At 43.6% G+C, this 13,374-nt stretch overlaps 1 protein-coding gene across 1 annotated transcript in view; it reads left to right on the top strand.

The window, feature by feature from the left end:
- Positions 1–12,503: 12,503 nt before the first annotated feature.
- LOC103755637 (maltase-glucoamylase, intestinal-like) overlaps positions 12,504–13,374 on the top strand; it is a 36,850-nt gene continuing 35,979 nt past the window's right edge. The window contains 2 exon segments of the mRNA XM_018068178.1: positions 12,504–12,508; positions 12,948–13,116. Of these exon segments, the coding sequence (XP_017923667.1) occupies positions 12,504–12,508; positions 12,948–13,116 (174 nt within the window).

The following is a 13,374-nucleotide window of genomic DNA, read 5'->3' as shown; positions in this document are numbered from 1 at the left end:
TGCACAAGTCCTCCTTCGACCATGGCAAGGATGAGGAGCCTGTGTTTCTTGGCCATTGTACTTGCAGGTAAATATATGGCACTTGTATTTTGTCATAGGCTTCAAAAGCAAAATATACATGGGGTAGCCACAAAAGAGCCATTAGAGGAGGTGATCATATTCCATGTAAAAGGAGATAACAGGCATGGCACTGACTCCACGTGAGGTGACTGTGGGAGGACAATAGAGCTGGCTTGTTTAGAAACATACCCCAGTCCTACAGTGTATTCAGCTCTTGGGCACCAGCACAGGCACACGGGACTCAGTGGGATCATTCAGCTCCTGAAAGTGACCCATTGCTTTCCTAGTGTGTTTTCTCTGATTTTACCCCAGCATACCAGAGGTTAATTTGGTCCAGAGTCTAATAAAGGGAGAATACATATTACTGTGTTGCTAGAGGAGGGAACCTGAAGCAAATGCCTTTGAAACACATGGATGAACCCAAAATATAAAGACTAATGCTGTTAAATTAAAAACCATGTGGTAATACTTTAATTCCTTCCTTATACCTTAATTTTAATCTTAATTTTGCAAAATTGAAGTCAAGGTTTTTAAAAATCAATGAGGATAGTTTTTCATGTATATCTTTTCAACTACTTTGCTTTAGCTTCTGTTCCCATGAAAATTATTGTGGAAAAGCAGCAAGTCACCATAGCTGTTTCTATATATTCAACTGCTTGTTTGGATTTCATCTCTTGTGTATGTTTACAGACATGGGCCATAAATACAGTGAAAATGATGCAGAGATTTTTTAAATTATTTTAAAAAGTAGGGAAGGAAAATTACATCTTCCCAGTTGCTACTACCACATTTGTACTACAATAGAAGTAAATCCAGGAACAAGAGATGAATGAGATTGCAGCCTTGTTCAGCTGCTTATACCTGCAAGTGTTTGTTTTTAAAATTTCCTGGAAAATGTAAACTTTGCATTAATAGGGGGGGGAAAAAACATAAAGAAACTTTCTGGCTTCTGCTGGGGCAATATTTTTTCCCTTGAATTAGTTTTGCATTCACAATATCCTTCATAAGAAGTATTTTGAAAGTATTTTACTATACAAGTGAGTTCATAAAAGTCTCCCACAAACCTATGCTATGTAAAATGAATGCCACATTAATAATCTGCTGTACTATGTTCACTCATACTCTTTGATTTCAGCAATGAAAACGCCGATGCTGCATTTGACTCCCATTAAAAAACACACCCCAAAGTAAAATGAAATGTCATGGGTTTAGTTTATTTTGTGCTCCAAGAAGAAATAATTTAGGGATTGCAGAAGGATGCTCATAGTCCTATTATGCTTTAGGTGAAAAAGAGGATCAGAATTTAGAGCTTTCCTATGTGATAGATCATGAGGGGTGAATACTGGACAGAGAGCAGTCAGCCTGTGGGACATCACTCTCTGCCCCAGAAAACAGAAGTGGAAGCCAGTCCTGCCTGCCAAGCAGCTGGCAAAGGTTTTCAGCCAGATAATTCCTGTTAATTCCTGCCTTTAGAGGAGGATATGAGGTGCTGTGGCAGCGAGTAGCGAGCTCTGCTGAGCATCCTGGGAGCATCAGACCTGCGTGTCACATGTTCCCATATAGAAGGGAGGATGAGAGTTTTCTCAAAAGAAAAATGTAGATGGCACTCAGCTCCTGCTTTTCAGCATTCTCATCCCCCACTTGGAAATCAGCTCTGGCATTGCAGCATGATGGCATTCTCTAGTGAATCTACTAGATTTATTCTGTAAATTTTTCCAGTATGTATAATTATTGCTTGTGCACATCTGCTTGTAAAGTTCATTCTATGGAGAAGCCCAGACTGCATCAGCAATCACGTTTTAGGCTTTCAAGCACACAACAGTCCACATGAAAGAAAAATTAAAGCAAAGGTGTTAGTCATTTTATATCAAAGAGCAATTATTATTCAAGTAGATTTAATCTTTAAATATTGCCGTAATGACTAAAATGACATAAATTAGCATCAAAATAAGTATGCTGCCTGAAGTATGCCTGCTCGCTCTCAGAATATTTGCTAACAATGGTTTGTCAGCATGGCAGAGAGCTGGTCTTGTGGTCCCTCTGCTCTTGAGAGGCTCACAATGTGCAGAGGAACTACAGGACTTGACCTTCATCTGTAAAAAAGAAAATATTTAGCACCTTACTAAGGTTTTTTTTCAGGATGATTCTGCAAATGACTAATATATGCCTTTTCTTTTACTGCTGGCATCTCCCCTTTACTTGTAACCCTACTGTATCAACGCAAACTACTAATACTACGTGTATATCATAGTCGTATGATATAGAAAAGAAACCCAATACAAACGTATATATAATCAGTATTTTCTATTTATATCATACAAGTACATGTTGATATCACATATTTCTATCTCTAAAGATAGATACCCTCTGTGTATAACACAAGAATAAATAAACAGAAAATATAACATTTTAATATCAATAGCAGTCCTTGCCAAAGCATCCCTCCTGTTCAGCCAGCCTGCAGAGTTGCTCTCACGCCTCACCAGGAGCTTCCTTACCCTGCTATTTAACTTTCCATGCGTATTTCAAGCAAGTCGTGCTTTAGCTGAGCACAAGCAGCTTTGAGAGCTGAATAATACAGACCCACTGCCTCAGCTTGTAAAAGAAAGTGGCTGTTGCTCTTGCTCTGTCACGAGCAGGCTGCTCTGCTGCCATCTTAGTCCAAGGGACCATGGGTGTTGGCCCTAAAACAGGGGAAAAAAGCACATAAAAAACAAACAAACTGAAGAAGTTTGTATTGTTGCGGGTTTTTTTTTAACGTGGTTCTCTGCTGCTCTGACTGTTTTTCCCTGAGCCCAGCCCTAGGCGGGTGCCTTGGCTCCAGCCAGGATGCCCTGGGGCCATTGCAGTGAAGAAGCGCATCGACTGCCACCCCCAGCCGGGCGCGTCCCAGGAGGCCTGCGAGGCGCGGGGCTGCACCTGGTGCAGCACCGATGTGCCCAACGCTCCCTGGTGCTTCTTCCCTGAGGACAGTCCCTACGGCTACTCCCGGGCTGGGAACATTGAGAAGACAGACAAAGGCTGGAGGTGAGTGTGTGTGGCTCCTCAGGTGCTGCCGGCTGGCACTGCCCCACCGCTGCCGCCCTGGGGGCTCTCGCTGAAGACCTTCCCCAGGCTGCTCCGATACTCACGCTCAGCTTGTGACAAGGAGGGTAATGGGCACGTTTCCCTGTGCATATGCCATGGAACTGGGGCTCTGTGCTCTCACCACACCACTGGTGAGGAAGTCAGGCAGGGGCACAGGCTGGTCCCTCCCACCCTGGTAGCTGTGCCCCAGGAGACTCTGCGGTCTCCTTGCTTTGGTGGCACCTATTTTATCCATTAACATCAAGGACAGCGTAGGCTGACCTCAGGGATAATTTCTCTTGACAATGAAATAATGATTTATTTTGAAAGAGCTGACAGAATAGCTGGGTTGTTCCCCCAGCTCTCCCCAGGGTGGTCTCAGCCAGTGATGAATGTTTCCACTCCAGGGTCACACTGAACAAACGCCAGTCCTTGTCCCTGTTCGGAAATGACATTTCCCCGATCGTCTTGGAAGAGGAGTTCCAGACATAGGACAGACTCCGGTTCAGGGTGAGCATTTGAGGGGTTGGAATAATTTAACCAAAGCAATGCACACTGAGTAGTGAGTTAACCTGCTCCCTCCTCACCTTGCTTTAGCTCTATGACCCCAACAAGCAGAGGTTTGAAGTCCCGCTCAAGATCGATGGTCCCGGGGTTAATGCCGAGGAAGCCAACTATGAGGTGGAATTCTCGGAGGACTCCACGCACTTCACAGTCAAGAGGAAAAGCACTGGCACTGTGCTGTGAGTACTAGAGGTGATTCATGTTGCTTTTTGTAGAATTTAGGTGTCATGGGGCAAGCACTGTTTCCTCACACTCTAGTGCTTGGGTCTGTGAGACAAAGGGGTCAAAAGCAAACTGGATGTGTTATAAATGCAGATTTACACCTTGTCCCTGAAGGACATTCATTATTAATAGGAGTATGTGCCTGTATAACAATCATCTACATATATGTATAAAAGGATATTCAACAAGTCAAATAACTTTTAAGGCTACAATATCATGGCTTGGCAAGCTGGTAGACTCAACTCATCAAAGCACTGAACTATGATTTCTGAAATTTGAGGTGTCAGGAGTTGAGCTTTAAATCTCCTGATTCTCTCCAATAGGCAAGTCTAGGTAACTAAACCTCAAAGCCACAGAGGCCATAAGCCTCTAACTTCCACTGATGTCAGTGAATGGCATTGTCCCTCTGCAAAAATATCATTTGTATTCTCAACTTGGTACTGTAAGTTTAACTTCAGCAAAAGCTCCCCTCACTGACAAATGTCAACAGGTGTCATAATATCCCCTTCCATCAACATATCTATAGTGTGTAATGCTACTTAGGAAGAGAGTCCCAGTCAAGGTGCACTCCTGCCAGCTGCTTTTGGGAATGGTACAACGAGCAGTGTAAGGATGGCTTAACATGAGTGATGTAAATAAGACAATACAGCCTCTAGAATGATCTGCATATGGAACTGCCATGCTGGGTTTTTAATGAGCTGACCATCCTTTTAAGTTACAGTCTCATGGCATCTCCTTATACATGACATAGTCAATTCTGTAAAGTTTTCCTTTTGCAAGCTATTGTAAATGAATGTATTATGCATTACTCCAATAACAAAAATAATTTAATTTCTCATTAGACTTAACAGTTCTGTGTAAACAGTGGACTAATGTTAAAGGCCCAGTTTTCTTCTCCTCATAATAAGAGGTTTCTGTAAAGGCTTATTAATTGGAATGCTGATGAAAGAGGTGAATGCAAGAGGCAGAGGAGCACAAGTTGGTCCCCACTGAGCAGGTTTCCAGGGGGGCACATTCACTGGCCTGCCATGGGCCCAGGGAAGCCTCTTCCATAGCCCTGGCAGTGGGGCACCCCTTGTCCCCCAAAGCCAGGGCTCAGCAGTGGCACAGGTGTGGGGTGCAGCAGTGCTGTGCTGCAGAGCCTGGGGAGACAGAGGGCAGCCTTGGTTAGCAGCATCTGTGCAGCACTTGGCAGCAATGCTCCGCTCTCAAACATCCCCATGGAAAATCATACACTGCCTTCAGGCAGCTAAAAGAGTGCTCCTGAAAGCCAGATGACCCCCAAAAGAGGAAATTGCGGATGAATATAATGCACAGTTAATAGGCTTTATCCTGCAAACAATAGCAGGGCTGCTACCAAAAGATTCTCTTCAGGAGAGACACAGGATTTTGCATATATATGTTGCTGGGAATTTTTATTTCATGTGAAATGGCACAGCAAATACTATAGACTGAAGGATCCTGTCAGGGAACCATTCCCCTCGCAGCTGAATCATATTTAGAGTTATATTCCCTGTCTGAGTAGCAAAAATGCTTTCCTTTCATTTGCTTGCCTGTCCATCCTGTCAGAGTGAGGGAATGCAAGTGCTCAGGGATAGCTCCACAGCCTATCTTAGAGGGATTTGGAACCTCCTTAGCCACTAGAAGTGCTGTGCAGATGGAAACCTTTCAAAACAGGAAAGCAGGTTATATATTCTGGCCTAAAAGCTGTGGCTGGCTGCATTTGCTTCACTGTGGAGGATGAACCCTCAGCAAGCAGCGTTATAGGAGCATCGCCATCAGTGGCTGCACTTGGCTGGCTGGGTCCAGAGGAGCACTGGTGGCATATGGCATGTTAAGTACATTTTCATGTTAGTTCAACCTGCCCAAAGGCAGGTTTGTATGCTAAAACCCAAATCTTTTCCTCTGGGCTCCCTCCAGAGTTGGTGCTGCAGGGCACCCAGCCTGCCTGGGCCAGGCACCAAGATGCACAGCTGGTGGTCTCTGTGGCCACACCAGGTTAGGGCAAGTGCCCCTGAGAAACAGGCAATTGCCTAACACCTGGAAAGACTTCAGCCTGCTATTTTAAGATGTGAATAGCCATGGCCTTGCTGTCTCAATGAACAGCTGAATCAATCATATGCACACAAATACCGCTTAGAACAGTTGATTTGATGTGGGCAAATAAAGCCTCTTCAACAGGTGCTGCAGTTGCACTCCCCAGGTGTGAGTGGATAATAATTTGTGTCTGCACCAAGTCAGGTAGGAGTGCTCTGCTGGACCTTTTAACATCCCTGAGGAACTCTTTCTCATCCTAAAGCAATCCCAAATCCTCAGATATCTGTTTTACGTGATGCTGCTTATCCCTTGCTAGCAGCTCCACACTGCTGGATGATGAACCCCCAGAAAAGCCTAAATTCCCTCATGATCCCCAGTGTGCTCTGGCCCAGATGACAGTCCACCTGGGGACAGAGCAGTCTGTCCCAAGTAGAAACATGGGTTTGGGCTGTGCTTTCAAAGTCCATGTCTGTATTTCCCTACTCCCCTTTCCATGGTACAGTCTGTCCTGACATCCCTGTCTTTGTGCCGAAGGATTTGAAGCACTGGGGTAGCTGAGGCAGGCTCCTGTCTGTCAGCTTGATAGAAAACCCCATCTCTGCTCTACCACTCATGTACACAAAGCCTCCTCCTCGTGAGGAATGATTTAATTCCACATTGGAAATGCTAAAGGGAAGAGGCAGAGAAGGCTTTTTAGTATTCCTGAATGTGCTTTACTTGCTGCACATGAGGAGACTTTGCCATAGCTGAGCTACCCAAGGAGGGCAGGACAAACTTAGAGCTCCTTGTAATCACAATAACAGGAGAGAGGAATAAATTATGTGAGGGGAGAGACATTAACAGCTGATTGCAAACCTCATGCAGAGCCAGGAGCAAGAATAAAAGGCCAAGTCCTGCTATATTTTCAGCTTGCTCCAAGATAATCAAGTGACAGCCACTGCTTCACCTGCATGGGGTGAGAATTAGACAGAGTCAGGTAGGGAGATGATCCAGGTGCTGCTGGGGGCTTCCAGAACCAGGACCTCTTGGGCTGTCTCCCTTTCTGCTCCCAGTAATGCCTCCTTCTCACCTTTTTCCTTCTCTCCCACTGCTGTTCTCTGTCCCATCCCACCCCCCCTGCTCCTACTCCTCTTCTTTACCCTCTCCAATGCTCCTGCTGTTTCACTGGTAGCCAGGGAACATCCTTTTCTGTGCCAGTAGCTCTCCAAAGCCATGGGGATGAAGAGGTGCTAAGAGGCTCAGATGAGACTCAGGGGCAGACAAAGCTCCCACTCCCATCCAATGTCAGGTATTTCTGTTTTTTTCTGGGGAAAACCAGAAACCTGAATCTGATTTAAGGTTGCAAGTAACAGTTCTGAACCATGAGAGACAGGGACTGGGGACTCAGTCTCCTGTCCCAGAGGTGAGGCTCCCAAACTAACATCTTTGTGGGACAGCAGAGGCTGCAGGGAGCCCCTCCCCACTCCCATCATACTTGGAAAATAACTGTTTTGGTAAATTGGTGTGATCAATGGCAAAACGCTTTGTCAAGAGATTGCTTTAGTTTAGCAAATCCTTGCTCACAATATCCTAGTTGATCTCGCAGCTCTAACAGGAAACTCTCCTATTGTCAGCCAGGTTTATTGTTTACAGTAGTAAAAACAGGAGAGAAAATACTGTGTTGTAGTAAGGCAGAGAGAGAACTAAACAACCTCTGTGTTGTTTTGTAGCACATGCACTCAGGTTAAGTGCTATTGTCCTTCCTGCTCCTGCCACACTAACAACAGCAACTGCTGGAGGAGGTAGTATCAAGAGTGAGCATGAAGGCTTCGAGAAAGCATACACTTCCTCAAGAACAGAGAGTGAAAGACTGGGAACTGTTTGCCCTAAGACAGTGATAAATAACAAATCGTTTTGCAGTGTGTGATTACTCTGTGGGACTCGTTGCCCCAGGGCAGCACTGACATGGGAGGCTTAGCAGGATACACATTCACGCACAATAAAACATCATCTGTAGGAAAAAAAAGCAAAACAACCCAAACTATTTTTGACTCCATGTTTCACAACATCATTTAATCCTATGAAAACAGCCAGAAACTTCCTCCATAAGCAGATTATTGCAAGACTGGCTCTGAGTGACATCTTATGCCTTCCTTTGTGATATCAGGCCTGGGCCATTGTTGGAGACAGGCTGCAGAGGGACGAACTACTGATTTGATTCTCCACTTTAATATCCTGACTTTTCCTTCATGATGTCATACAAATAATGGAAGGCAGACCATTTTTTTCCAAACCAGATATGGGCTACTTTCTCTCTATTAAGAGTTTGGAATACCTTGTTTGCTATCATTTGGGAATATATGGCACAAATAACCAAAATCTAATCAAGATTTTCCCTAATTTCCAAAAAGGCTGCTGCAGAGTTCAGCTGCCTTTTTTATTGATTGTGATAGTAAGCACAGACACCACTTACCATGAAGACATTTTTACATAGGCAAGGCTATTAGAATGATTTATAAAGCTATTGTCTTAAACTGCAGTTTTGCTGAAGGCCACAGGAGCAAATTGTATGCATCATGGGTAGCTTGGGTTTGTTCCTAGTTTGTAAGAGCTATTATTTTAGTCATCTAATCATTAAGATTTATGTTACATAGGCAAGAAGTATTGTAGGGCTATCACTTATCCAAGTGTTTTTCAGAAGAGAAATAAAGCATTATATATCCAGCCACTTATAGGACATCCTGATATCACAACAATGAATACAGTAGAAGTAGAGCAGAACTGTGTCAATAGCTGTAAATATACCCTGCCGTTCTTTTTTAAAAAAATGTCATGTTTATGGAAAATCTGTTGGTTACTCATGCTGACTTTCTCCACCTATTTGATAAATCACCTTCAAAGTAAGATATGCAAGTAAAAATTCATTCTTGGTGTGCCTTCTGCAGTCCAGTGGTGTCCCAAGAATCACAGCTAATAAGGAATACAGCTGTTGTGAAACAGTGTGTTATGGTTTAACCCCAGCTGGCAACTAAGCACCACGCAGCTGCTGGCTCACTGCCCCTCCAAAAGATGGAGAGAATTGGAAGAGTATAAGTGAGAAAACTCATGGGTTGAGATAAGAACAGTTTAATAATGGAAAGAAAATATAATAATGATAATAATTATAATGATAATAATTATAATGATAATTATGATTATAATAATAGCAAATGCAACAACAATAATAATAATAATGAATTAAAAGGAAAATAACAGAGAGAAAAATAAAAACCAAGAAAGAAAAGTGATGCAAATGAAAACAATTGCTTACCACCAGCAGATTGATGCCCAGTCAGTCCCTGAGCAGCAGTCTGCCAGCCAACCTAGTTTTATTGCTCAGCATGAAGCCATATGGTGTGGAGTATCCCTGGAGTCAGCTGAGGTCAGCTGTCCCAGCTGTGTTCCCTCCCAGCTACTTGCACTCCCCCAGCCTACTCACTGGGCAGCGTGAGGGGCAGCAAAGGCCTTGACTCTGTTAAGCACTGCTCAGGAATATCTAAAACATCCCTGAATTATCAACAGTTTCCAGCACAAATCCAAAACACAGCCCCACACCAGCTACTATGAAGAAAATTAACTCCAGTCAAAACCAGAATTCAGTGTCTCAAGTCTCCTAATTCTGGAGGTTTTGTAAGACCACTTTTAGAAATGCCACCAGCTGCTTGCTCACAGCAGGTGAGTCAGTGCTTTGAGCCATTGTACACATTGCTTTTATTGGTCTCAACAAACCTCAACAGAGCAAGGTTGTTCAACCAGGTAAATCCTCATGTCCGGTTCATATTACAAAGGATTGATGATTGCACTCCTGAAAACCATTTTGTACTGCCTGACTAAAAGTCATGCCCCTCTAACATTGTGACAATGTCAGTCATAAACTACAACATGAACAGGATGTTTCATCTATCTGCCTACCCACCTTCCTTTAATACTATTTCCTTGGTCTGCTGCAGTTATGTTTCATCCTGGTGGCCAGTGGGTTGACTGCTGGATATGAGACTAGTTCCCTTGCTGGCCAAAAATGTTAATTTTTACACAATCTTTTCAATACGAATCATTCTTTTTTTCCTGATAAGAGGTTAAAAATGAGAGAGATTTCCTCTTGAGTGTAGTGCACAGTGTTTGGAAGAAAATGTTAACTTTTATCAGTCACACTCCCTGGACAGGCCTCAGCTGACTGTTTGCAGGCAACAGACCAGACAGATGTTAAAGAGGCCGGTTTGTATTTTCATGGGCAGGAGTGTCCTCACTAACAGACACACTAACAGGTTAAGACTTTCAGCAGTGAACATGTGTGCAGCTATTACTTCTTGTGCAAAGAGAAGGATTCTTGTCCTCTCAGGCTTTGCCATGTCTAACTGCTGGTAGGGGTTGAATTTTTGACAGTGAATGACTGTTCAGTTGTATTTTTAGACTTTTTTTAGATCCCTTCTGTTGTCCATTAGAGCAGTGTTATGGTTCATAGGGCTCTTGGAGGAGAACCACGCAAATTCCTGCACACAGGATGTCATTTCATGCTCTCTCCTGTTTTGTTCCTTCTGTCTGGTTTAAACCAGCAGGAGGGGAGGTGGGAGAAACAGAATATTTTTGTTTATTGTATCCAAATGTTTAAGGAATGACAGACATAGTTTTTTCATTTAAATGATCACTCTTTGCCAACACCACACCAGCAAACACATAAAGTAACACAACAGCCTACCACAGTGCACTGCAGAGCAAAAGGACTCTGGAAGCTGCTTGGGAGCGGAGGCAGAGAGAGGTGCCAGGGGAAAACCTGACCATGCTGTCCTCTGGATGGAGATAACATAATGATGCCCAGAAAAAAAGAGAGAGTCATTACCGGCCTTTTAATGTCCTGGTTAATGCTATATTTAGTGCATAGCCGTGCTGGTGCATGGAGGTCTAAGGAAAGAGGAGGTTGCTGGGGAGCAATGGCTGGTGACACCACATGGGGAGCTGCACTGGTGGGGGTGGCAGCCCTCAGAGAGCTGAGTGATGGAGGGGTGCAGAGCAGGGCACTGTTTTGGCAATGTCATGCAGAAGTTGGGTACGTGACAGTTGCCTGAAGCAACGCATGAGTCATAAAAGAGTGTCTCCATGACATATAAAGATATGGTGGGGCAGAGAGTTTGTTCTTAGGATTGTGGTTTGCACCACCCCAGTGATTCTACTGGTTAGGGAGGGGAGCTGCTGAGCTGAAGGAGTACTTTAATGCCATGGTAACACTAATTGCTCTCATGATGAGAAATGTCAGTGCTGTAATGTGGATACTACAAATGTACAAAGCCTCATGTCCTCTGAACAGACATCATGGAGAGTGCTCAATGAGTTAGGACAGATATTTAAGCTCTTCCCAAAGCATTTCCCCTCTGGCAACCTTTGCTTTTTGCATAACCCTGTGGTCTGCTCAGAGCAGTGACCATTCCTGCCTTGGCACAGGGCAGAGCTGTGTGACAGCTCTCCTTTGGACAGGAATATAGCTCCAGAGCCCACCCCTGTTCCAACACAGCAGCAGCCTCTTGCAGAAAGGCCTCTGTTTGCCAAGGGCTGGATCTAATTTTCAGGGATATTTTGTGTCCATAGCCCTCCTAAAAGAAAACAATCTTATTTGGTGCTGCGAGTAGGTGGAGAAGCTGATGGAAGGAAGGGAAGGAGGGAGCGGTTCCTGCTGAAAAAAAAAAAAAATCAAGAGCTAAATAAAATTCTTATTTTTCCTGCTTGTATGAAAGGCCAAATAGACTTTTAAAAACATACGTGGACCCTTCAGTATGTGTACTTGACTTTGGATTTGTGTGCTTGACTTCAGATTTGTCTGGGACAATCTAGGGATAGATTGTGCCTGCTTTTTGCTTGGAGAGGCAAAAGAGTGTCTTTAGCGTCCCAGTGAGTGGCTGTCCTTGCTTCCTCACTGGGGGAGTAGGCCAGTGTAGTGGGAGCTGTTGTGCCCTCCCAGTCCTCCCAGCAGCAGGGACTTGTCCCCAAGCAAGGGTACTGGTGGCATGGGTGGCAAACCACTCATCAGGGAGTGCTCCCCTCATGGGGGTAGCCCTGCTCCCCACTGACACAGCCCACCTTCCTCTTCTCTGATTTACCAGTCAGTTTGATCAACCATTTAATTTTGTCAAAATCATTGACAGAAGACCATTAAAAGGAGAGTTATGCCACTTCTATGCTCCATGGTTTGGGCTCATTTATTTTAATTAGCTGTTAGAAATTCGTGGTTAAACAAGGCTTGAGAGGGTACTACTTAAATGTGGTACTCGTGGCATACACAGGACCATTAATAAAACACTTCTCCACAGCTTGACTATTTTGTCCCCCATCTAGCTCGCAGCTTATCATATCACTAGAGATAGGAAACAGAATGTAACACCTAATTAAAATGTGAGCCTGTGTCCACAGATGAGTCAATAGAAATAAAGGCATTAAGCTAGTGAGAGAAGCAGGAGAGAGTCATCACAATAAAAACATCTTGTTCAAGCAGACCCTGGAGGAAGCTATGCTCCTACCTTAGGCACCTGCATGAAGTTAGGGATAACATGAGGTATTCAGGTCCTGATACAGAAAAACATTAAAAACTAAAAGCTGATAAAAAGTAAATGTCTGTTTTTCTCATTAAGAATTCTGAACTCCACTGTGTAACAACAATTTTTAGCCGTTACCGTTGGTTGTCATAGAAATATCACAAGCAACCACTTATTTTGGTAATAGATTTATAGATAGTGTCTTCTGTTATTTTAGTTGTTCTTTTCCAAAATTATATTGATGCATTTTTTGAATAAGTAGATGAGATATCTGAGCCATCACAAGATGAATTTAATGTATATTAGGTTAAGCATTTCAGAGGCATGCATAGAATTTAATGTTTTTTTAATATTGTTATTCTCCAAAAGACATAAAAAGTAAAACTAGCCAGGCATGAATTTAAAATTATACCTACCAAAGATAAGCAAACTAATCATGTCTCCCTCTGTTTGTCACAGGTGGGATAGTCCCCTGGTTGACCTGTTTTTCTCCAACCAGTTCCTTCAGATCACCACTACTGTGCCATCCACTTCTGTGTATGGATTTGGTGAACATGAGCACCCGACCTTCAAACACAACATGGACTTCAGTACCTATGGCATGTATGCCAGGGATCAGGCACCAACGGTAATTCAGTTTACGCAGCACTTTGTCCGAGCTTGTATCACCAAAAGGAGGTGGCAAGCAAGGAACCTCACAAGTTTTGCAGATATCATCAGTTTTAATTAAATTACAGAGCCATGAGTCATTTTGAGGGTACTTTGAAACCTTTCATCAGAAACTTTCTCACAGTGCAGTTTTCAGAAAAACTATTTTGTGTGCCAAGATTCTGGTTCAGAAAAGCATTGAATTTCATGCCCTATTCATCCAAACAAGCTGGACTTC

This window comes from Manacus vitellinus, unplaced genomic scaffold (assembly GCF_001715985.3).
Source record: "Manacus vitellinus isolate BGI_N305 unplaced genomic scaffold, ASM171598v3 scaffold_13_pilon, whole genome shotgun sequence".
NCBI classification, from domain to species: Eukaryota; Metazoa; Chordata; class Aves; order Passeriformes; family Pipridae; genus Manacus; species Manacus vitellinus.
This window is presented reverse-complemented; position numbering and strand designations above follow the sequence as displayed.